We start from the raw sequence: 25,165 nt of genomic DNA, 5'->3' as shown, positions 1-25,165 counted from the left end.
CAATATAACCTTCTAGCTGACTGTCAACATGGTTTTAGACCATTCCACAGTACCACCACTGCTCTCCTATCCTTTACAGACTGCATTAATAAACTTCGCAACAATAACATGCACTCCTCTGCTCTGTTCATTGACCTCTCTAAAGCTTTTGATATGGTCAACCATCAAATACTACTCAACATACTCAACTGTTTCTCACTTGACACACAGGCATTACAATGGTTCAAATCCTATATTCACAATAGACAGCAGGCTGTCCTTTGGGATAATAACCTTTCCAAACTTCTCCCTATTACCCTTGGTGTCCCCCAGGGCTCTATCCTGGGACCTCTACTCTTCTCCATATTCATTAACGACCTTTCTACTAATTTACCTCTACCTATCAGCATGCAATACGCAGATGACTCCACTTTGATTTGTGAAGGAACCACCTCATCTGAACTCCAGTCCATCACCCAAACAGTATTTAACCAAGTAGAAAACTGGTTCCAACAACGCCGCCTCCTCCTTAATGCCAAAAAAACTAAACTATTACTATTTTCTCCAACTTTTAAATCCACCCCAATAGATTTCTCTATTATATCCATCGACGGTACAATCATAGCTCCTGACCCAACTACAAAACTATTAGGTGTATTGATTGACCACAACCTCAACTTTGACTCTCATATTAATGCCACTATTAAAACTGTAAACAGAAAACTTGGATCCTTATATAGGATAAAACCTTTTCTCACCCCAGAAGCCAGAACTACTATTGCCCAGACCCATCTGATCTCCACCCTCCTCTATGCCTCACCAGTTTATACTAATCTTTCCAAAAGCAACCTAAACAAATTGTCCACTTCTTATAACAATATTGCCAGGTTTGCTACTGGGTCCTCATTTAGAACTCATCACTGTCTAAATCTCAAACTTCTTGGATGGCTTGAACTAAATAACCAGCTAGAATTTCAACAACTCTCCATTACCCATAAAATTCTGTACCAGCCTAGTAATACTCCTATTCTCAGTAGCCTCATCTCCCCCTACACAAACCTTACTAACCTTCGCTCAGCAAATAAACTACTGGTTACCATCCAGAAATCCCACAACAAGGCTGGTGATTCTCTTTTCTCTAATACAGTGAGGAAGATTTGGAACAAGCTTCCCACAAAACTTACATCTCTCTCATCATTACCACTCTTTAAAAAGCAACTAAAGATTCAACTAAAAACACAATGGCTTTGTCCTTGTACTAACCCTGACTACCCCCCCCCCAATATAACATTACTCTACAACTCTCTTCCAATAACCCTCTTTGCAGTATTAGCAAATTCATCCCGCACCCTCTTCTTAGTATCTTATTCCCAAGCTGCTTGCACTGAATATGCTCCTAACAACCTTGCCTTCTTCAGTGAGCTCTTATCTTTCCACCTTGTATATAAACCAATCTATTTCTTTCACTATGACTGTAACTACTTCCCCATGTACATACATTCAATAATTCTCTTACTTCTCAGTGTTATTCACTTTTTCATAGCCATTTTACATCTTTACAAAGGCACATTCATAACCAATATACTAATCAAGAATATCTATCTCTTTCCCTTGGTAATAATACTGTATTTTACCTTATTAAACTCAGTAGTCACAATCTGTATATTTTTAGTTCTGTATAACTCAATTTGATGAAAAAATTCTTCAGGTTTATGTACTGTATATATTGCATGGACTTTTGTTTGTCTTGATTTATTTAGTTTAAAGTGGAGCTTTTCTCCCTGGGCCTCTACTGAAAATGGACATGTATCCAGTTAGACTAGCCCGGTCAACAAATGTAAAATAAAAAATAAAATGATATTTGTGCTGCAGCCACTTGGTCTAAGGGTCACACATTTGTATCACATTATAAATTGGATCTTGTTTCCGGGAGCAGGGCTTCATTTGGTTTGGCAGTGCTCTGGCATATCCTTCCTTGAAACCACCCAGGAGTTGTATAGCTGGGGACTCTACCCATATGCGAGGAGGAATGAAAGAGACAAAATTAGATTTATTAGTTATGTACTTACCATAACTTGGCACATGTGTTGTCTTCTTTCATTCCTCCTCACCTTCCCACCCTGCCATCCCCCTTCCTGGCACTCCAGAAGACCTGTCGTGAATTATTCTTTTGCTCTATTATCTGTGGGCAGCAAACTCAATCTGAGGAGGTCTGTTGGAGTACAGGGCATTGTGTGTAGTGTGAGTAGCTCGAGACTTGAATCCTAGTCTGAAGAAATGCAGCCGAGTTGGATCCGAGGATGGATCTGAAATGCATATGTGAGGAGGAATGAAAGAAGATAACACAGATACCAAATTATTGTAAGTACATAACTAATAATTCTCTTTGTCTGCAGCCTTTGTATTAGTATAGTAGCCTTGTGAGTAAGAACAGCATCATATTTAATCCTGACCTTTATGTCTAGACAGCTTGGCTTTCTGGTACCATTGTATTACATTTAACGTCAGTCTTTAGAATTAAGCTTTCGATTAGCTTTATTTTGTGTATCAGGAGAATAGTCTGACTGGTTTATGTGGACAGCTGCCAGTTGAGTTGGGTTCTGTTTTGTGGGGAAAATTGCAGCTTGTTTGATATTGACATTTGGGTTTGAACAGCAGCCTTTTGTTTTTCTATGGGTTTGGATAATAGTTAGTTTTTTTTGTCAGGGAGTCAGGCTTGCTGTTTAAATTTAATGGTGTTTCTTTGCCATATCAGGGAAAATTTGTCTTTTAGTGTGCATAAGCTGATTTTGTGTTCATGTTTTTGTAGGGTTTGATTTGAATACAGCCCTTGGTGACTTGGTTCTGTACAACTTCACCACAAACAGCTGGGAGCGCAAAGTCCTCAGTCCATCGCCGGTAAGCAAAACAAATCTACTTTCTGTATTTTACCTAATTGGTATCAATCAGTGGACTAAACCAGCAGTGCCTTTCATGTTGCATATTTTAGTTATGTGGGGATGCTAACCAGACCTCTTTTTTAATGGATGAAGTAATGTGCATCTTGTTAGTCACCAGGTGTGCTATTAAGTGGACTTGAAAAATGTCCGAATGGTATGTGATTTCACTTCTGTATTAGTTGTGCATCTTTGTCTGTTTTGCTCAGGCGGATTAAGACTTTGGGAGGGGAGAGGGCTAGGACACCAAAGTTATGTGACACTGGATCAAGGACAGTCCATTGTATGACTACTAGTTGTTCTCACTGTGGAGAGTCCTGAGGGCAGATATGTTGGCCTCATTTCAAAATTACAAGCTTAAGGGGTTTTGCTTCCAGGAGCCATGCAGGGAGGCCTGAGTTATAAATATTCTCTCACTTTAATGAGATTGGGGACAGTTGTATGCTTACTCAGAGGGGAGGAACTTTGGGAAATGTAGTATCTTCTATTTTTCTTTCCCTGATAATCTCATGTTGTGATGGGACTGCCTTGACCTGACTAAAGGAGGATGTTAGGTAGTCCGATCTCACCTTCATTTTTACATATGGGTTCGGAGCCGATCCTCGGCTCCGACTCAGCCGATTTACAAGCTGGAAGACCAGTACAATCCCCAGTTCGGTTGTGCTTCTCTTGGCTCTGGCTAAATTTTTTTCAAAACTTCTGTACCTTGTCAGAAGCCTTCATCCCCTCCATATGGAAAATGTCCCACATTATTCCTCTCCATAAAGGTGGTAGCTCACTAGAGCTAACCAACTACAGACCTATAGCTATACTCTCACCCCTGGCCAAAATTATGGAAAAGTGTGTCCACAAACAACTGATGGAACACCTCACCAAAAATAAAATTCTAGCTAACTCCCAACATGGCTTCAGGCCAAATCACAGTACCACATCAGCCCTACTATCCTTTTCTAATACCATCAATGACTTCAGAAACAATAATAAACTATCATCTGCTCTTTTCTTAGACCTCTCCAAGGCCTTTGATATGGTGAACCACATTCAACTCCTCCATACATTAAAAAAACTATCACTCAGCAATTCCACGCTGAAATGGTTCCAATCCTACCTGTCCAGTAGGCAACAGGCTGTTCTATGGCAGGACAAATTATCTACATGCCTACCTGTTACACTTGGAGTTCCCCAAGGATCTATTCTTGGCCCTCTTCTCTTCACCATCTTTGTTAATGACCTGCCCACAATCACCCCCATGCCACATGCATTCAATATGCAGATGATTCGACTATCATCAGCACTGCCTCCAACCTGGCAGACCTCACTGCTTCAACCCAAGACACCTTCAACCTAATAGAAAAATGGTTCTCAAGTCGACAACTAGTTCTCAACCCCAACAAAACAAAACTACTTACTTTCTCACCCACTAACAAGACTCTTCCCCCACCTTCTCTATTACATCCTCCAATGGAATCACTATATCACCAGAAGCTCACACAAAGCTATTAGGTGTTACCATTGATAACTCCTTAAATTTGACACCCATTTCAATCTTACCATCAAAACCGTCAATAAAAGCTTGGCTCTCTCTATAAAGTAAAACACTTTCTCACTCCTCACGCTAAAATTACAATTGCCAGCACACACCTACTATCAACTCTTTTCTATGCCTCCCCTCTTTACAAACCTAAACAAGACAACCCTTAACAAACTTGCTTCTTGTTACAATCACATAGCTAGATTTGCCACAAATTCCACCTTTAGAACGCACCACTGCACTAACTTGAAGCAACTAGGGTGGTTAGAGTTTTCCAGCCAACTCCATTTCAACCAACTCAAAATGGCTCACCAGATACTGTATCACCCAGAGAAAACACCAGCTCTGAAAAACATCATTCACCCCTATATTAACCTGCAATCTTTACGCTCCTCCAATAAGATCTTAGCTCAAACTACCAAAGCCAATAATTCTGCTGGGGATTCTCTATTCTCAAACTTTGTAGGTAAAATGTGGAACTCCCTACCGACCATGCTCACCTCGGAACCCTCACTCCTACAATTCATAAAAAGCTTAAACCCCATCTCAATACTCTCTGGCAATGTCCCTGTTCCAAACCTGATTAACCACTATCATTTACCCTTCTCTTACCTCACTATCCTTAACCGCTTTTTAACAAGGCGCCTTTGTAACTGACCTATGTTTTTTTTTATTTGCTGCTGCTGTTTTTTTTTTTTCCCAAGATGTGATGTATCTTTATATTGTATTTAGAACTCAACTATCTTCCTTTTTTTGCATTAACAATGTTCATATGTCTGTTATGTACTTGGAGCTTTTCTCCCCGGGCCACCGCTGAAAATGGACATGTATCCAGTCGGACTCTCCCGGTTAACAAATGTAAAATAAAATAAAATAAATAATAAATAAAATTCTTTATATTCTATCGTATTCAGTGCTTTATGGTATATTTAGTGTTGCTAATATATTAGGCAGTTGTATTGCTTGCCCTTTGTGAGTGAACTTAGTTTACTAGTTGTTATTGGTATCCTGTGTGCCAGTTAGTTTAGGCGCTGTTGCACATTTTTTGATATTAGGTAGAGTTTTTGGTGGTTTTCTGCTCTTAGTCAACGGGGGCTCCTGTTGTCTTGTCTGTTGTTATTCTGACCTTTTTTGGTCACCTTTGGCAGTTAGTTCTGCTATTTTGACGTTGTTTGTTTTGGCAGGGATCCGCTTGTGAGTTTACTAGGATTGCAAGTATACTAGCTGTTTTTTTTTTTTTTTTTTTAGGAATATAGAAATTTATTGTGTATTTTATGGTTTCTCTTGTGTGCATGGGCTTTCCTTTCTGGTCTGTTTAAGTTAGAAGACCACCAGGCTAGGTCCGTTTAAGTTAGAGGACCTAGTCATCGTGTAACTCCTTTAGCTAGCTTTCTCTACACCGGGCTAAGCCTGTTTAAGTTAGAAGACCTAGTCCTTGTGTAACTCCTTCTTAGGGCTAGTTTCACTACACCGGGCTAGGCCCGTTTAAGTTAGAGGACCTAGTCCTCATGTAACTCCTTCTTAGGGCTAGGCCCGTTTTAGTTAGAGGACCTAGTCCTCCTTTTTCTCTTTTTCAATCGTGTGTCTGTCTGTGTGTCTGTCTGTGTGTCTGTCTGTGTGTCTGTCTGTGTGTCTGTCTGTCTGTGTGTCTGTCTGTGTGTGTCTGTCTGTCTGTGTGTCTGTCTGTCTGTGTGTCTGTCTGTCTGTGTGTCTGTCTGTCTGTGTGTCTGTCTGTCTGTGTGTCTGTCTGTGTGTCTGTCTGTCTGTGTGTGTTCCAAGGAAAGTAAGGAGCATAAACCCTCAGGGTTAATAAAAGTGCATGAAATGCTCTCAAAAGATGTCCTTAATGGATGGCCACAGTAGCTATGTCTACTGCTTAGGGGCCATCCACTTACAGGAGTCGTGTTTGTTCTGCCATGCTTTCTCTCCTAGAGTGTTACAGGAGAGAAAGAACAAACTCATACTCAAGGGTCTCTTGAAGCCATGCTTTGAGGAAGCACTATCCAGTTCTTCGGCTTCCTCTAAGCCTGGAAAATCAAAATCCTCAAAAAGGCCTTCTCCAGCACCGGCTGGTGTTTCGGAACCACCTCCTAAACAGTCAAAACAATCCAAATTTGCCTCCTCAACTCCTCAGCCTTGGGAGCCGAAGGAGAGCATCATGGTGGTGTCATTCGGTTACAGGTGTTTTGGAACCGATCTCTGAACCTATTGATACAGCAGTTGACTCTGCTACTCGGAGCAGGTCTGTAAGCTCCCTACCGGTTTTTGTAACAATTAAGTCTCCAGTGCCCCCTAGGTCAAGATCCCCAACTATGTCTTCCAGAAGAAGATGTGGAGAGGGTAGTGCTGAGACTCCTGAAGTCTGCCTTACCAAAATTATTGTTGGCTCTGACCCAGTCGACTCCGGAGCCACTTGGCCCAGCTTTGCCCTTTTCTGCTAATCCTCCTTAGAGCCATACTGGCCTTTCAGAGCCAGAATTTTTGGTGCCAACGGAGGAAATGCCGGCTCCAACTCACCTTGTTGCTGCCTTGGATCTGAGTTCGGCTCCGACATGCTCGGTGCCATCCATCGTGTCCAGGGGCCGAAGCTCTCCTGTTGGCACCGACAGAGAGGGTTGGAATCTATCTTCTTCGGTTCTGAACCTTCCTCTTGGTGCTTCGGCCAGGTTGAGCTCGGACCCTGCATCTATCACGGAGCCGACAGCACTGGCTCTTCGGAGAGTGGGAGGTCTTCGGCGTCAGAGAGGTCGGCGTTTGAGATGATGAGGAGCATGCTGTTTCATTCTCAGGCACCTAACAGTGGCACCAGCACTCTTCCCCCGAGAGCACCCACTTCAGTCTCAGCCCCTACTCTCTCTGGAGACAGCAGAGACCTGCAGCCTCAGGAGCCATCGACTGGTGGCTGCCAATCTTTCAAGGCTTCCTCGGAATATCCTTCTGAGGAGCCTCCCCGGAAGAGGTTATGTAAGAGGAAACATATTGACTCCCAGGATGAGTCCTTGACATCGGACACTGACCTCGAGGAGTCTGAAGGGTCCCCCAGTCGTCCTCTGATGATGTCTCCTTTGTGGACATTTTATAGATCCTTAGGCAGAAGTGCGACTGGCCCACTGTTCACCCTTCTGATGAGGAGTCTGTTTACCTGAAGACTTTCGGGTCTCAACCTTCTGCCTCTTGGGTGTCTCCACCTTTTGACGAACTAATGGATCTAGTTAGTTGAAACGTTTGGGATACTCCTGACACCGTGGAGCCAGTCCCGTGGAGACCAACTAAATTCTTGTCTAAGGGCGTTCCTGTAGATGCCATGGTGGTGGCGGCGGCCACGAAGGAGTTAGCGGAGATCTGTTCATCCGCCAAACAAGGAGTCTCGGCAGATGGACAGATCTGGGAATTGTATTTTTAGTTCAGCAGCCTTTACCCTTCGATCGTTGAACTATCTTACACACTTCACGAGGTTGCAGAGGGATCTCCTCAAGGAGTTAGGAGATTCCATACAAGGTGTGTGTACTGAGGGAGTTCCTGATAAGATTTCTACTCAGTTGTCCACCTTAAATTCTGTGATTAACTCCTCCATGCGACTCATCTCTTATGCTGCGGATGGAGCGAGTAGAGCAGCAGGTTCTGGAGTTGCCTTGAGGCGCCACTCCTGGATGTGCTTATGTAATTTTGTGGAACCATTCAAGTCTACTTTCACCAATGCCCCGTTTGATTGGTTCCTCATTGTTTGGTTCCAAGGTGAAGGATACACTCACTCGGTGTGAGCAAGAAGGAAAGATGCTTTTTGCCATGGGAGTGCGTTTTACTGTCCCTTCCAGACCATACCCCAAGGGTCAAAGGGGCGGTAAAATGTGGTTCAAGAAGTCCCAGGTGGTCTTTCCTGACACACAGGGTGAATCCTCCTTCAGAGGCAGAGGAGGAGGAAACAGCAGACGTCGCCCTAGAGGCAGGAGCAGTCTGCAATACCAACAAAGCCATGATTCCTTTCGAGGACGGCCTTATCAGCCCTCCTGATGTGGAGCCCGACTGCGCTTCTCTGGGGCCGGTCGGGGTTCGCATTTCTTTGTACCAAGAAGCCTGGCTAAATATCAGCAAAGACAAGTGGGTACAAAGAGTTGTTACCAGAGGCTATATCATACCCTTTTTCCTATCACCGTTTGTTCCCAAAAGGATCCCAGATGTACCACCCAATCACAGGGATCAGGCAACTGTGGAGATCAACAAGTTGCTCATAAAAAGAGTCATCCAGCCCGTCCCAGCAGACAAGATAAGATCCGGAACTTACTCTAGGTTCTTTTTAGTTCCAAAACGAACCGGAGATTGGAGGCCAATATTGGACCTCAGCAGATTGAACGAATCAGTGAAGGACAAGTTTTGGATGGTAACACTGCAGTCTATACTCCCATTGTTAGGGAAAGACTTTTGGATGTGCTCTCTGGATCTTCAGGACACCTACTACCATATAAAAATGGACAAGGCATCCAGAAGCCATCTACACTTCCGGCTGGGAGCCAGTCACTATCAGTTTCGCACTCTGCCCTTTGGTCTCACCACAGCCCCCAGGGTGTTCACCAAATGCATGACAGTAGTGACAGCTCACCTGGGACGTCAGGGATTCCAGGTGTTTCTGTATTTGGACGACTGGCTCCTGACCGCCCCCCACCAGACATCTACTCCTCCAAAACTGGGACGCCACAATTCAGCTTTGTGCTCAGTTAGGGATCTCCATAAATTGGAAAAACTCTGCATTATTGCCCTCTCAATCTGTGATTTTTATTGGCGCAGAGGTAGACACAGTGAACATGACAGCTCTTCTCCCCGCCGAAAGGGCATAGAACTTAATCACCCAAGTTCAAAGTTTTCTCCCGTTGCGAAAAGTCAAAGCGAAGTGGGTTCTTCAGCTCCTTGGGACTATGGCTTCCACAATTCTATTGTTACCATTAGCCATGTTGCATGTGAGAATTCTCCAGTGGCTTCTGTTTTCCCAGTGGTCTTTCCAGTCTCTCCCACTGAGTCATCCTTTCCTGCTGACGGAATCATGCAAGAAGGATCTTCGTTGGTGGATAGCTCCCAATCAACTGATCACGGGTGGCCCCTTTGTTCCGGCCCAACCTGTTAACACTGTGACCACAGATGTCTCCCAGATCGGGTGGGGGGGGGGCATTATCTCGGCAGGACTGTCCAAGGCACATGGCAAGAACACGAGGCACATCTGCATATCAATGTTCTGGAGATTAGGTTGGTGCTTCTGGTGTTGCAAGCACTTCAAAACCTTCTTCCTCTAGGGACAATTGCGATACAATCAGACAACATGTCAGTGGTTTGGTATATCAACAAACAGGGCGGTACCAGATCTTACCCACTCTGTCGAGAGGCCATGCGAGTTTGGGAATGGGCGATTTCTTCCCAGCGCTTTCTGGTTGCAACGCACATTCCGGGGATGACCAACGTGGTAGCTGACAAGCTCAGCCGGGCAATCCTAATGCCTCATGAGTGGTCTCTAAAACGGGAAACAGTGGATCAGATTTTCCCGAAATGGGGGCATTTGCCAGCCCAGTCAATACCATATGCAGCAGCTATTTTTCCCCCATTCCCCCTCCGGGGGAGTCTCCCAGAGATGCTCTGGCTCACAATTGGCCCATGGGACTTCTGTAAGCCCTTTCCTCCAATCCCTCTCATTTCCAAAGTGATTCAGAAAGCCAGTCGGCTGGGAAGCAAGTTGATCCTCATTGCTCCTTACTGGCTTCATCAGGTCTGGTTCCCCTTCCTCGAGCCTCTCCTCCCGGACGATCCTTGGATTCTGGACCAAGATCCAGATCTATTGACTCACATGTCGTGTTCGCTACACCCCTCTATCCACACCCTCAAATTGACAGCATGGCTGCTCCAGTTCCATCCATAGTCAGGTTTCATGATGTATCATCCTCAGTGTCACATATTCTTATGTCCTCCCATAAACCTTCAACTAGGAATGCTGTATGGCAGTAAATGGAAAAGATTTTCTATTTGGGAACAGAGAATGAATGTAGATCCGTACACTGCTTCTATTCCTGTGATTCTGGATTTTCTTTATGAGCTTTTTCAGCAAGGCTCTGCCGCTGCCACTATCTGAGTCCAATTGGCAGCGATTTCTCATTTTCACTTAGGTTTTCCAGATACCAATTTAATGTCTCATAAGCTATGCAAGACCTTTTTGAAAGGGGCCACTCTATTGAGACCACCTCTGCAAGAACCAGTGGCTTCTTGGGATTTCAATTTTGTGTTGTCCAAATTGACTTCTCCCCCCTTTGAACCTTCCCACTCATCATCTCTAAAATTTATGTCTTGGAAGACCTTGTTTTTGGTAGCTATCACAACAGCTAGATGGGTATTGGAGCTACAGGCATTGTCTAGTAAGCCACCGTGTTTGATTTTTCACAAAGACAGGGTATTATTACGTACTAATCCCTCCTTTGTCCCCAAAGTTTGTTCTAATCCCACCTTAAACCAATCAAGTTTTCTTCCCTAACCAGTGTAATGCAGCTGAGTACTGTTTTCATCAGCTTAGACGTTCATAGACAACTTCCTTTTTTATCTACAGCGGACTAAGGCTTTCAGAAAATCAGATTAATTTTTCATTCATTTCCTTTTCTGACTCTAGATTGGGCTTACCAGTTTCTAAAGTGACACTATCTAATTGGATTTCCAGTTGTATAGCCTTCATCTATAGGAGGGCAAACCTTTACCCTACAGGATCAAGGCTCATTCTACCAGGTCGCTGTCTACCTCTGCAGCCTTTCATGCCAGGGTTCCACTTGATAATATTTGTGCAGAAGCTATGTGGGCTACCCCTCACACTTTTATTACACATTACAAATTGGATTTGGCATCCAGGGGTAGAGCATCCTTTGGCTCCACGGTGCTCAAGAGTATTTTTCAGTGAGCCACCCAAGAACAAGGCGCTAGGGATGCTGTCCCATATGTAAAAATGAAGGTGAAATCGGACTACCTAACATTAAGAAGTTATGTACTCACCATAACGTTCCATGTTGGTAGTCCATCTCTCCCTTCATTTTTAACAACCCGCCCTCCTGCCCCCATCCTGGAAGATCTGGAAGTCATAATTTGGTTGCCCTTGGTTGGAGACCCTTTAGTATTGGTTGTTTTTATGGTTGTTATTCTAGTGAGCAACAAACAAGATCTGGGGATTGTAGTGGTGCACCATGGGATACCTGCTTAGCCACGAGCTAACCAGAAGTCTTCCAGCTTGTAAATCAGCCGAATCGGAGCCGAGGATCGGCTCCGAACCTATATGTAAAAATGAAGGGTGAGATGGACTACCAACATGGAACATTGTGGTGAGTACATAACTTCTTATTTCTGTGCCAGGCCTGACAGTTACACCTGTTGGTGACTTCCCCCAAAAAAGAACTGAATATGGCACAAGTCCCTGTACCTTTCCTTTTGTATAACCTACATACTGACTGCCTTTGTGGTCGAGAGAGACCCATCGCCTCTCTAGTGCCATCCAAAGCTCTGAAAGTCAAGCCAGATGAACAGATGTTCAACTGCATTTAATTCTGAAGTACATTGAATGATACTGCAGCATGAGTTCTATTTGAGTGCATAATGTTATGGTTAGTATGCTAACATGACTGGTACATCACAGTGAATTAAATGACGTTCTTTGGGACATGTGTCCTGATTTTCTTTTATTAAGTTCTGTTAATATCCTTCATTTTACGAGCTTGTTGTTTATTTAGCATTATCTTCTCCATCAGACTTGAAAGGCAGCAATTCATTCAGATATTGAAGCTGTTTGAAAGACTGCTGTAAAGCATGCAATTCCTTCACTGTATTAAGCTGTTATTTTTGTAGTAATTTTTGTATTTGGTAATGTTTAAATTGCCATTTTGAAAACTAGTATTTTCACATAAAATGTAAAACTTTTAATTTTTGTACTTCTTTGTAGCAGGGTCATTGCTGAAAAGGCTCCTTGGACCAGTTCGGTTAGCTGATTTAATTGTAATACAATACAATTGCATTTAAAAAAGTCACTGGCTGTGTTGTTACAGTATCCTTAGATTTTTGGACTGTGCTGTAGTAGCTCATACCTACTCTTGCTAGCTGCTTGTGCTATGTCCATATCCAAGGAAACATTAGTGTCTCCACTTTGCAGAAAAAGAACACTACAACCCCTGTATTCCTTCCTAGGAATAAGTCACAGTTGTGCTAGCATTTTAAAAACCGGTAAGTGAGTAATTGGGATAGAATCAGTAAGTTTTTCTTGGATGTGAACTTGAGTGATTTTTGGAAGTGTTGGTAATGACTTTCAGGCACTGCACTTAAAGGTAAATCTAAAAAATGAATGTGATCTTTAATACTGGAGTAAATTTAAAAACTCTGTATGATGAACATAGTACAGTTGTGCAAGCTGAACTTACCTTGACAGTAAATGTTCGAATGATCACTGCTGCAGTAGCTGCTCCCTCCTTCACCCTTATTTTTTGGTGTATTTTTTATTCCAGGGTGTGGACATTTTATATTTTGTTGTTCATTGCATTGTTCTTTCAGGGATCAACTTCCCTGTCTCTCTGATGGGAGGAAAGCTGTGAAGGGCATCATGCTCAAAACTTGGCTTTTAATCAGCCCAAAGTGACCTACTTGACAGTTTAGATGCGTGGAAGTTGCCATGAAGCTTTAGAAGCTGGCTTGAGTGTAGTATCCTTGGCAGGATACAACTTGTAGATAAGGCAACTGCAGCAATGATCATGCAGACATCTACTGTTATGGTAAGTTCAACTTGCACAACTGTACTTTCTGATGCTGTTTTTGTGGATGTGCAAAAGGTCTATCGGAGTGGGATCCAAGGATGCCTTGTTTGCCAGGCATAGACTGCCTGTCAGTAATTTGTAGGAGACTGAGTACAGAGCTAGGACTTTAAGGTGATCATCATAGGACAGTATGCATATTCCCCGGATACTTTTGGTAAGGACCTTTTGCGGACATTCCAGTTGTTGCATTTATCTGGTCAGGTACATGCTGAAGCGGCAGTTATACTCCATGATTATTCAGCCCTCATCAGACCAAAGTGGCATGATGACTTTCCTGGACCCAGATGCCTTGCTGTTAATTATAAGTTGAGCAACAGAGAATGACTTCCTTACTACCTTGGCCATGTGTTGGTCGAAGGGCAAGTTGCTATCTACATATGTTCACAAACCTCTGACTACCAGGTCAACTCTTAGGGGTATTTTATCACTGACATCATTTCCCTGGGTGACTTTCTTCCCAAAAGATACTATTATGCATTTTTTGACATTGAGTTTTTAAGCCATAGCTTTGGTACCAGTCATTTATATGAGTTAGACCCTCTTGCAAGGTGTTAGTGTCTTGGGGGGCTCTGATTGCTCCTAGTTTGCAGTCATCTGTTAACTTGGTCAGCCAGAGGCCTTTGATATTGGCTTTGACTTTTGGGAAGTAGATGCCCAAGAGGTGCAGGTCCAGTCTGGACTCTAAGGGACATCGCTAGTGACTGGCCTCTTTGTAGAGATATGACCTAGAAAGTTAGGACTGTTGAGACTGTCTGTGATCCAGCTGACTATCCTGCTTGTTATATAGGAGTTTATGCCTAATTCGGTGAGTGTAACAATGCCCAAGTGAAGTATTGTATCAAATGCCTTAACCAGGTTGAATTCGGCAGTATGCACCATTTTCCCCTTGCCCATTTCCTTGTTGACTTTCTCAAAGAAATCCATCAGGTTTAGTAGGCATGACTTTGCTTTGATAAAGCAAAACTGTGTTGGGTCCAGTGTCTGAAGGTTACCTGTGCCTTTCTTGGTCATTTGCAGTATAACCCTTTCCATGACTTTGCATGTAAGACTAGTCAGACTAATGGGTTTGTAGTTTCTGGGATCTGTTGATGGTCCACTCTTATGCAGAGGGATGATCATTGCAGTCCTCCATTTTTGTGGCACAAAGCCTGTTTTGGGACTACAGTTAGTGACTCCAGTGGCCCTGATAGGATGTGGTTCATCCCTCGATATGGCACGGTAGACAAGGCCAGTTGGGTTTTTGGCCTTAGCAAGCACCACCAGGACATGGTCCCTGTTAATAGTCAGCTATAGGGTTATTTTTGTAGGTATTTCTTGGGGGGGTGGCTGGGGTGATTGGGGGAGTTAAAATTTGAGCTGAATTTGTCAACCAGCAGGTTTGCTATATCGCTGAGCTCAGTGAAAGTGGCAGCATCAAGCACCAGTTTGGCACACTGCTGTGTTCTGTCTGAAGTTTCAGACATAGTTGTAGAAGGCCTTGTGGTTGTTGTCTGCCTGGGAGGCTATCTTTACTTTGAAACTGGCTTTGTTGGATTTGGTTAGTCCTCTTAATTGTCTGTTTAGTTTGATGAGAAAGTTATTATCTTTATGGCAGGTACTGTTACTGATTTTAGCTGTGACTTTTTTCATTTGTTGTGTAGCCTGTTTCGACTAGGATTCCACCAGTGTAGTTTGTCTTTTTTAGTCAGTTTTGGGGTTACTTCTGGTAGGTACAGCAGTCTCTATGCAGCCGTTAAAATGGTTGTACAGGGTCTCTACATAAGTTACTGGGAACTCTAGGTTAGGAGGGGCACTGAATTTTGAAAAACTATCAGTTAATAAGAGGTTGGCTGCTTTTTGTCCTTTATCCCCAATCCTTTTTTTGCTCTTGCTATTGGAAATGTTTCCATTCTAATCCGAAGTAATCCAAATATTATTGGGCTGAATATGTATAAATCAGTATTCTTCCAAAAGTGTGTTTGCAGATGGTGATTTACTAACCCTGCATAATTCAAGAGCAACCTTCTCAGAATTTGAATCTTCAGTATACTTATTTCAGTGTGTATCTGGTATTCACCTTAATCAATCAAAATCTAAATGCATAATGTTAAATAAAAAGAAAATTCAAATTCATAAAAATCACATTACTTGGGAGCAAACTACATCTCTCAATTACATTGGCATTGTCTTGCATAGTCTTATTAAAGAAATAATATCTAACTATAATAATATTTTAAAATAATAGTAACCCTCTCTGATAAATGGAACAAATTTATTTTTTTTGAAGATCAGTTCCAGTTAATAAAAATGATAATCCTACCCAAAATATTGTATATAGTTCAAGCTGTCTATTTTTCCAGAAAAAAAATCTAATCAATGATATAAATAAGCTCCTTTTAAATTTTCTCTGGTTTCCAAGTAAAAATAGAATAGCTTTTCTTTATCATATCAGAGTATGGGATCAGGGAAGAATTAATTTCCCCGATATTGACACCTATATTAAAGCTTCATTTTTCAAAATCATTTTGAATTGGGCAGATTCAGATTAGGTTTCTAACTGGAAATCTTTACATTTGACAATTTTACAGAATGATGATGATCTTCCTCGAAACCTTCTCTTAAATAACCAAACTAATATTTTCTGGCATTTTCTTTGTTACATTATGCAATGTAATATCCCTAGACCTACAAATTCTAGTTTTTTTTTTTAATTTTATACTTAACTTAAAAATGTATTCTTTCTAATATTGATACTAAAATCTGGTTTGAAACTTTTAATTCCTTTCAGTATTAACCAAAACATATTTGACAGAGTTCATAGCAATATTTTTATTTCTTGGGAATTTAAAAAATGTTATTTTTTGGAAGAAATGTTTAAAGGAGCTTTTAGTTAAAGAAACTCATCAACTTATAAAAGAATTTGGTTTAGATTCTCATGATTGGTTACTATTACAACGTGTGATAACTTGCTGTCAAAATCTTTCTATAATCCTTAGTAACTCATTTTTTTATGAAATCCCCAAATTATTAATTTATCTATATGAAATCACCTGTAACAAATTAAATTTGGAAAACCTGATTTCAAAATTATATAAAATCCTTATAAAATATAAGGTAAAATTGCAAGATAAATGTTGGAACCAGCTTACTACATATTTCTAATCTGTTTTATGAGGGCAATTGTCAAATTTTATCTAGTCAAACTTGCATCTTGGACACAATTTTGGCATATGTTTACATGGAAATTTTTTTTGCATGGAGCATTCCTTACCCCCAAACAAGCTAGCTAAAATTGGTAAAAACAAGAATATTGTTGAAGATGCTTGCATGAATGTAAAGAGTATAAAGCTGATTGGATTCATGTTTTTATACCTGTCATCTGTTAGATCTGTTCTGCTGTGATTTAGATTATTTTTAAAAGCTTTGTTTACTGATTCATTTTCATTACCTAAATCCTTAATTTTATTTAATTTAATGTTAATGTTATTTAATGTTAATGATAGCTTTGCATTGAATAATGAGAGCCTTTCCTTACTTTGGACTATTCTTGCGATTGCAAGGAAAAGCATTACCAAGAAATGGAAATCTACCACTGCACCACTTTTTGGACACTTTTATCCTTTCTGAAGGAAATAGCTTACAAGGAAACTAAAGTCAAAGAACACAGGACCCATTCTAAATAATTTATCAGTAATCCTTGGAAAAAAAGTGATATCGAAAAAACTGGTATTGCTCATTGACACTTGTCAGATAAATTCTGACTCTCTTAAATGAAAACAGAAGTTGTTGCACATTTTCTTATTTTTTTTCTTCTGGGACTGTGACTATTAGTTATATTTCAAGCTTTTGTATGTACTGTATATAGTTTATTTTCTTTAATAATTTTATTCTCAATATTTACTTATTAACATTATGTATTAACATATTGTATTGCTGTCAATAAAAGAAAATTCTCTTGAGTAAAAAAAAGAAAAGCGGTAGTTTACTTTGGAATAGTTATTGACTGCTAACAAGGTTTACTGAGGTTAATGAGTTGATTTTTATTTCAAAGGAGATAGCTTTGTGAACAGACCTTATCAGTGAGGATGTGACTGTGTGCTGCATTCTCCCATGTTTGTGAGTATCTGGTCCAGTATGTTAGAACTTCTAGTGAGGATATGCACTTTCTGGTCAAGCTTGTTTGTGTGTACAATGTTTGGAGTATCTGTGCCTGCAGATGTGGGCTGTGTAGGTTTCGCAGTCTATAGAGGAGTAGTTAAACGTCCCCACGTGTAGGATATTTTATTGTATGATGAGTGTCTGCATTAGATCTAAATATAAGCTATCAGTTTCATGGGACACAAGTGTGTGACCTGTAGCTTGTTAGGATATGTTATGGGACTTTGTCAAAATTTGCATGTAGAGAAGCTGCAGCACATTATCATTTTTAGACAACCTAGAGGTGTGCTTTTTATTTATGTAGATGGAGACTTCTCCACCTTTAGTCCCTGTCAGTGTAGTTGATGGTTTAAATGTGAGGAAAGCACTGAAACCTTCCACTGGCGGAGTACTTTCTGTGGCGTTAAACCATGTGTCATTAACAGCACAGATGTCTGTATTCTCTAGGGTGAGAAGAGCTTGTAGGGAGTAGCTTTTCTTGTTTAAGCTCCTGGCACTTCTGAGCAGTAGCTCCTTAAGGTTTCCTCGGGTTGAATGTGCTGTGTTAGAAGGTTTATCAGTTTGGCATTGCCTAAAAAAAAGACACTGGAGAGAATAAAGTTTTGGCCAGTATTCATAAGCCTAGGGAGAACAGGCACAGACCATTCTTGCAAACCAACATGGTTTGTTAACTGTGTCCTCTCATGCTGACAAATATTGTAACCCCCCCCCAGAATGACACCAGAAACTAATGCAGTTGTTGAAATCAGTCATGTTTTGTTTGTCTTGTGGCATCATCCTTGTGGAGGTGGAATGCTGCTCAAAGAAAGGAACATAGCAGCCTGAAACACGCATTCTAAGAGATCAATAATATCTCTCTTCATATAGTTCAGAGAGGTACATCTTGGGTCATTTGCACCCACATGGACTGATCGAACCATACTGATATCTGTGTTTGAATGACTTGAGTGCTTATGTAAAGTGGTGGATCCTGGCTTCAGTTTGCAACTGTTATTTTCTTCTTGTTCAGCCTGGTGAGTGGGGCTTTGGTGTTTTATACAATGGAGTCACTTATGACTGGAGTCCTGAGCAGTGTGTTTGTTTGCATTATGGGCTTTGTTTTTGGGGCTCTGCTGGGTATGAGTGTATGTGAGGTGTTAGGCAGTGTTTTGATGATATTTTTGAGTTTGCTGAGGATAAACTTTGCAATTTGTAAGTTATGGAAGTGTTTGGATTGAGGGAAGATTGCATTTAAGTGCCTTGTAAGTTGGTTTCTGCGTGAGTTGAGCTCTGTGTGGTGGGTGTTTTTGACAACCTTGCTTGTACACAAGATTTTTGCTTTGAGTGAAATTGTATATGTGCATCTCTTGCATATTGTGTCAGTTTCTTTAAGGATTAAGTGGTTGTTTGTGAATATAAGACAACTGCTACATTGTCTCAAGATGCCAATATCTTCCAAGCTGGCTATGGAAGTGTTTGGAAATTGCATACCCATGATGTTCATCGTGCATACAGCTGCAGTCATAACAGATGGGTTCTCCTGCCGTCAGGCGGATCCTCGGTCGGCCGAATTCCAAAGTCTAGGTCCGGCGTCGGTTGTCGTCGCTTTTTCCCTGATGTCAGTGCGACAGGGGTATAAAAGAACCAGCCGACACCATTTTCTTCAGTCTTTCTTGCCGCGCGGTGCCCGAAGCAGAAGCAGTTCGCAAGTGCCGGTCGGCCAGCTCCTGAAATTACGAAAATTTTGCAACCGAAGTCTTCTTGAAAGCTAAGTACCCGTTGGAAACTTTTCTTGCCTCAGACCGATGTCAGACAAAGTTAATAATTGTATTTCATGTGGGAAGCAAATACCGCATAAGGATTTCCATTCCCTCTGTATTCCTTGTTTAGGCCCAGACCACGACGTCTCGGTCTGTCGCTTTTGTGCTACATTCAACAAACGCACCATTAAGCATCGGGCGGAGTTCGCCCAGCATTATTTTGGCAAAAAATTTAACTATATTATGTCGTCGGATACTCCGACTCCAGTTTTGTTTAAAAAGCGCAAAGATAAGGACCGACACACAAGGTCCACGGCCTCTACCGACACCACGCCAAAGCCGACTACAGGTGGTCCGGTTCTCAGCGAGGCGCCTACGCAGCCCCTGACTACCGACGGCACTTCATTGGCAGTGTCTTCTGTGCCCGAGGTCGCAGGCTCCTCGGCCCACACCCCGACTACAGATACCGAAGCCACTCTTGGTGGTGAATCTCAAAATGTAGACAGGTCTGCCTCCTCTCAAGGTGTCTTCAGACCTTCCTCTTCTTTTTCCATCAAGGCTTTCACTAAGTCTAAAGCAGCCATGCATTCTAAGAGACAAGCTACACAGGGCCCATCTCCAGGCCCCATGCCTAAAAAACAGATGCTTAAAATGGCTGAGGATTTAATTACTCTTATCAGGGGTTCTCAACCCCCCCGGACAAAAGGCCCAGAGTGGAGGAAGAATCCCCCTCCTCTGATCAGGCCTCTATTATATCAGAGCACTCTGAACAGGAACATTCTTACTCCCCTTTTGAAGATTCTGATGCAGAGGAGTCCATTCCCTCTGTATCCCCCCCAGAGGATTCCTCATTTGGGGAAACCTTGTATACCTTAAGGGAACACTTCCACTGGGAAGGCCAAGAGTACTCAGATTCCAAGAAAAGGCTTAGGGAATTTCTCTTGCTACCTCAGCACAGGCCTCTGGCTATACCTCCTGTCTTGGACATACTAGATGATGTGTACTCGGAGGTCTGCCTTAACCCGGATTCTTTACCTCCAGCCCCAGTCAAGCCTGACAGGTACTACCGGGTTCCTGACTCACACCAATTTCTATACAAAAGCCATGCTGCTGACCCAGAAACTATCTCACAGGGCTCCAAGGGAATTAAGGCCTCCACTGCTAAAAATCCATTACCTTCCGAGAGAGATTCCAGATCCTTAGAAAGGTGGGGAAAAAAGGTATATACCTCGGCCACCTTAACCATGAGGGCATTAAACTATCAGTTCCATATGCTAAAGTACCAACAGTTTCTGTTATCACAATTGAGAAGTAAAATGTCACAACCTGAACAACCAGACTTGAAGGAGTTGCAGGATTTGATGCATAGTGCAGAACAAGTGGGTAAACGTACCTTGCAATGTGGTTTTGATGCTCTAGAGGCCTCATGTAGAGCTGCTGTTACAGGATCAGTCATACGTAGACATGCCTGGCTCAAGGAACAAACCTTACCAGATCATGTCAAGGCTAAATTACTAGATGCCCCTCTATAAAAGGATGTATTATTTGGTGCTAATGCTGAGGAGGTATTAAAGAAAATGGAGGAAAAGGCTAAATCAATGCAAACAGTGAAAGATTTTCTACAGGTACAACCCCCACGTTTCAGTAGAAATTGGCCTTCCAAAAATTGGTCCTTTCCAGCCACGGACAGACCCCAAAGAGGTAGATACAGGCGCCCGAGGGGCAGAGGGCAATCCCAAGGATCGTTTAGAGGCAGACAATGGCAAGCTCCTACACAAAGAGGTGGTGAGGATAGTTTGCAGCCATTCAGAAAGCAAGCCCAATGACTTTCCCCTTTGCATGCCAAGCAAGGCTCAAATGGCAGCACCCTTAGGTGGAAAACTGGCATTATTTTCAAAAAATTGGCATATTGTCACAAAAGACAAATGGATCCTGGACATTATAAACAGAGGCTACAGATTCCATTTTCACACCCTTCCAAAAATGAGAGGCATGCCAAACCTGCCACACAATCAAAGGGCAGAGGCACAAAGACAAATTTCAGATCTCATAGACATGAAAGCTATTCAAGAGGTACCTACTCACGAACAAGGTCAAGGTTTTTATTCCAGACTATTCCTGGTACCAAGGAAGGGCAAAGATTGGAGACCTATTTTGGACCTATCCATCCTAAACACATTTTACTCGTACCAAAATTCAAGATGCTCACTTTACAGCAGCTTCTTCCCATGCTGGGCAAGGAGTCTTGGCTGGTAACATTGGACCTCAAGGAGGCATACCTGCATGTCCCAATCAGACAAAATTGCAGAAGATACCTCAGATTTCTTGCAGGTTCAACCCATTATCAATTCTCTGCATTGCCCTTTGGCTTATCTACTGCGCCCAGAGTATTCACGAAATGCCTGGCATCAGTAATTGCCTACTGCAGACTTCAAGGGATACAAATATACCCCTATTTGGACGACTGCCTGATCCAAGCGGACAGCAAGCACATACTTCTGAAACATCTGGCTTATGTAATAATGTTGTTGAATTCTCTGGGATACACAGTCAACAAAAAGAAATCAAGGCTAATACCCTCTTGGAAAATAATTTTCCTGGGTGCCAACTTGGACACAAACACCCAGATGGCCTACCTCACGCCAGAGAAGCAGGGGCAACTAACTCAATACTTCAGAACACTAGCAAATTTCACCAGGCTGACTGCAAGGAAAATCCTGCAGGCTCTGTGATTCATGGCATCTTGCATCTTACTAATCCCATGTGCAAAGCTGCATATGAGGAAACTTCAATGGTACCTGAAAAACCTATGTTCTCAACACAGCCACAGTTTGGAAACAATAATACCACTAATTCCATGTCTTCAAAAGGAATTTCTGTGGTGGACTCAAGCATGCCAAACAAACACAGGTCTCCCATTCAGCAAGCCTCAAGCAAATCAAGTCATCACAACAGACGCCTCGGACTACGCCTGGGGGGCGCACATGACCGATCGGTGCATTCAGGGCAAATGGTCCCAAAAAGAAAAGCACCTTCACATCAATCCAAAGGAAATGCTAGCAGTAATAAATGCTATTATAGCTTTCAAAGACCTTCTGCATCCAGGTCAACTATTGATAAGGACAGACAACACCACAGTAATGTGGTACATAAACAAACTGGGAGGAACCCATTCATACCCCCTATGCAGGCTGGCCACGTCACTTTGGAACATGGCTCTGGACTTACAAATCGAACTTCAAGCACAGTATTTGCCAGGCAAGGAAAACACGCTGGCAGACAACCTAAGCAGAAATATGACAGATCCACACGAATGGAAGTTGCATCCTCAAGTCTTTACAGAGATAATTCAAGCATGGGGAAGGCCAGACATAGATCTCTTTGCCTCCCACAAAAATCACCAATTGACAAAATTCTGCTCAAGGATTTTTCATCCAAAGGCCTGGAGAGTGGACGGTCTCTCTTTCAGTTGGACAACAATGACAGTTTATGCCTTCCCACTTCTTCCTCTGCTGCCCAGAGTTCTATTAAAAACCAGAGCAGACAGACCAAAGAGGATTCTCATTGCTCCAGACTGGCCAAGACAACACTGGTACCCAATCCTGAGGAGCCTGACGCATTCCCCACCATGGACCCTGCCTCTAATGCCTCTTCTTATGACTCAGCACAGCTTCAAAACTCTTCACAGTCAGCTGAAAACACTCAGTCTAGCCGCATGGAAGATTCCTTAACGTCACAACAGACCCTACTCTCCAAGGAGGTGCAGGATGTCATTTTGGAGGCCAGAAGGCCTTCTACTAGAAAAGCTTACTCCGCAAAATGGAAACGGTTTTGTGCCTGGAATGAGAAAAAGGGCCAGAATCCTGGAAAACTGAATTTACTTCAAATATTACAGTATCTAGCTGAGCTGCTAAGCAGTGGACTTTCATTCTCCTCCATCAAAATCCATGCCTCAGCCATTTCTGCAGAATACAACACTGATCTACCTTTATTCTCTCACCCCCTCTTAAGACAGTTCCTCAGAGTGGCTAAGAATCTAAAACCCCCAAGGAAACAACTAATACCTGCTTGGGATCTCAATTTCATTCTAGAAAAGCTGACCTTGCCTCCTTTTGAGCCAGCTGTCTCAACAGATTTGCAATATTTGTCCTGGAAAACCGCTTTCCTTTTGGCTATTACCTCAGCTCGTAGGGTATCGGAACTACAATCTCTCATGGCTGTGCAGCCTTTTATCATCTTCCATCAGGACAGAGTTTCCTTACGAACCAGCCCGTCCTTTATGCCAAAAGTGGTATCCAGGGTAGCTTTGAATCAGGCTATACACTTACCTACCTTTTATCCTAATCCTCAAAACAAAGGGGAGAGATTACTACATTCCTTGGACATCCACAGACAACTGCGTTATTATTTGGACAGAACAAAGCCTTTCAGAAAATCAGAATAGCTCTTTGTGTCCTATGCTATAGGAGCTCAAGGGAAGCCAATTTCCAAACAGACAATCTCTAAATGGATATCCCACTGCATACGCTTTTGTTATTCTTTTCATGGCAAAACTGTACCTACAGGCATCAGATCTCACTCCACAAGGGCCACGGCTACCTCTGCAGCTTTCCTCAGAGGAGTTCCTACCAAAGATATTTTGGAAGCAGCCACTTGGAGTTCTGTGCATACCTTCTCCAAGCACTACCACCTTCCATTATACTCCAAATCTAGAGCAGGCTTTGCCACTGCAGTCTTGCAGGGCATTCTGGCTCCTCCTAGTTCCACCTAGTGCCTACCACCCCTTTCTTAGCTTTGGGATTCTACCCACCTGTTATGACTGCAGCTGTATGCACGATGAACATAGTACAGTTTTGTACCTACCATAAATGTAGATGTTCGAGTGCTAATACAGCTGCAGTCCAGGTTTCCCTCCCTCTCTTGGGACAGGCCTATTGGCTAACACCTCCTCATACAACCTGATTGGGGTATTCATTCATGGTGTATTTGCTTGCACTACTGTATTTTGATTATATGGCGTTGCTTTATTACACAAATTTATGTATTGCCTTCCTTCTGGGGGCACCTGACATCTGGGGCAAGAAAAACTGAAGAAAATGGTGTCGGCTGGTTCTTTTATACCCCTGTCGCACTGACGTCAGGGAAGAAGCGACGACAACTGACGCCGGACCTAGACTTTGGAATTCGGCCGACCGAGGACCCGCCTGACGGCAGGAGAACCCATCTGTTATGACTGCAGCTGTATTAGCACTCGAACATCTACATTTATGGTAGGTAGAAAACTGTACTTTGTCTGGACCTGTGATTTGGGGAGCTACTGGGGGACTCCATATGAGGGATCAATAGAGGATTACTAAAGGTGCTCTGAGGTTAGGGACTAGACTAAGTTATATAATACATAATTATAGTGGCAGTGGTACTCAGTGTGAAAACTAGCGGCTCAAAGTTTGTTCACATGCAAGGTAGTTGCTCTACACTTTTATTAACAGGGTTCAGTTTTTATAGGTAAAATGTACTTTCTGGATATTTACATCTGTATAGGGCACTGCTAACTGTGAGGTGAGCACCTCTGCGCAAAAGTGCCACATTTATACTAGCACTGGAAAAACAGAATACTGGTTATTGAGCTCTCTGGCCAAAGACAACTACAATTTGAGCCCTTTTATGTGTTTCCCATTTCAGGTTGACCAGGCAAATGCCTACTGCCACTAGATGAGTAATCCCAATCCTCCTAACATAAAAATGTAGTAAAAGATTCCCACTAGTGCAGTACTGCCACAGACAAACACAACTAGCTAGAAATCCCTTTCAGAAGGAGATTTCAAGGCACACAGTCTAAGATCAGCAACAGAGAGATGAAAAGCAATTTTTTCCAAGTAAAATATCAAGTAATTACACAAATAATTCAAGGAAACAGCAGCGATTACAACTTTGTTTCCCAACTCAGATAGGCCAGGCCACCATCTACTGTCACTAAATGGACTATCCTAGTCCTCACTGTAAAAACACAGAAAAGACTTCTTGAGAATGTAT

The 25,165-nt window shown here is 42.4% G+C and overlaps 1 protein-coding gene across 1 annotated transcript in view; it reads left to right on the top strand.

Annotated features, from left to right (window-relative positions):
• The window catches only part of MEGF8 (multiple EGF like domains 8), a 1,779,602-nt gene that overhangs the window by 10,225 nt on the left and 1,744,212 nt on the right, over positions 1–25,165 (top strand). The window contains exon 3 of the mRNA XM_044079419.1: positions 2,789–2,877. Coding sequence (XP_043935354.1) covers positions 2,789–2,877 — 89 coding nt within the window. The remainder of the gene's footprint in view (positions 1–2,788; positions 2,878–25,165) is intronic.

This window comes from Protopterus annectens, chromosome 8.part0 (assembly GCF_019279795.1).
Source record: "Protopterus annectens isolate FY-2018-M chromosome 8.part0, PAN1.0, whole genome shotgun sequence".
In the NCBI taxonomy this organism is placed as follows: domain Eukaryota; kingdom Metazoa; phylum Chordata; order Ceratodontiformes; family Protopteridae; genus Protopterus; species Protopterus annectens.
The sequence above is the reverse complement of the archived record's forward strand: the minus strand, read 5'-3'. Positions and strand labels throughout refer to the sequence as shown.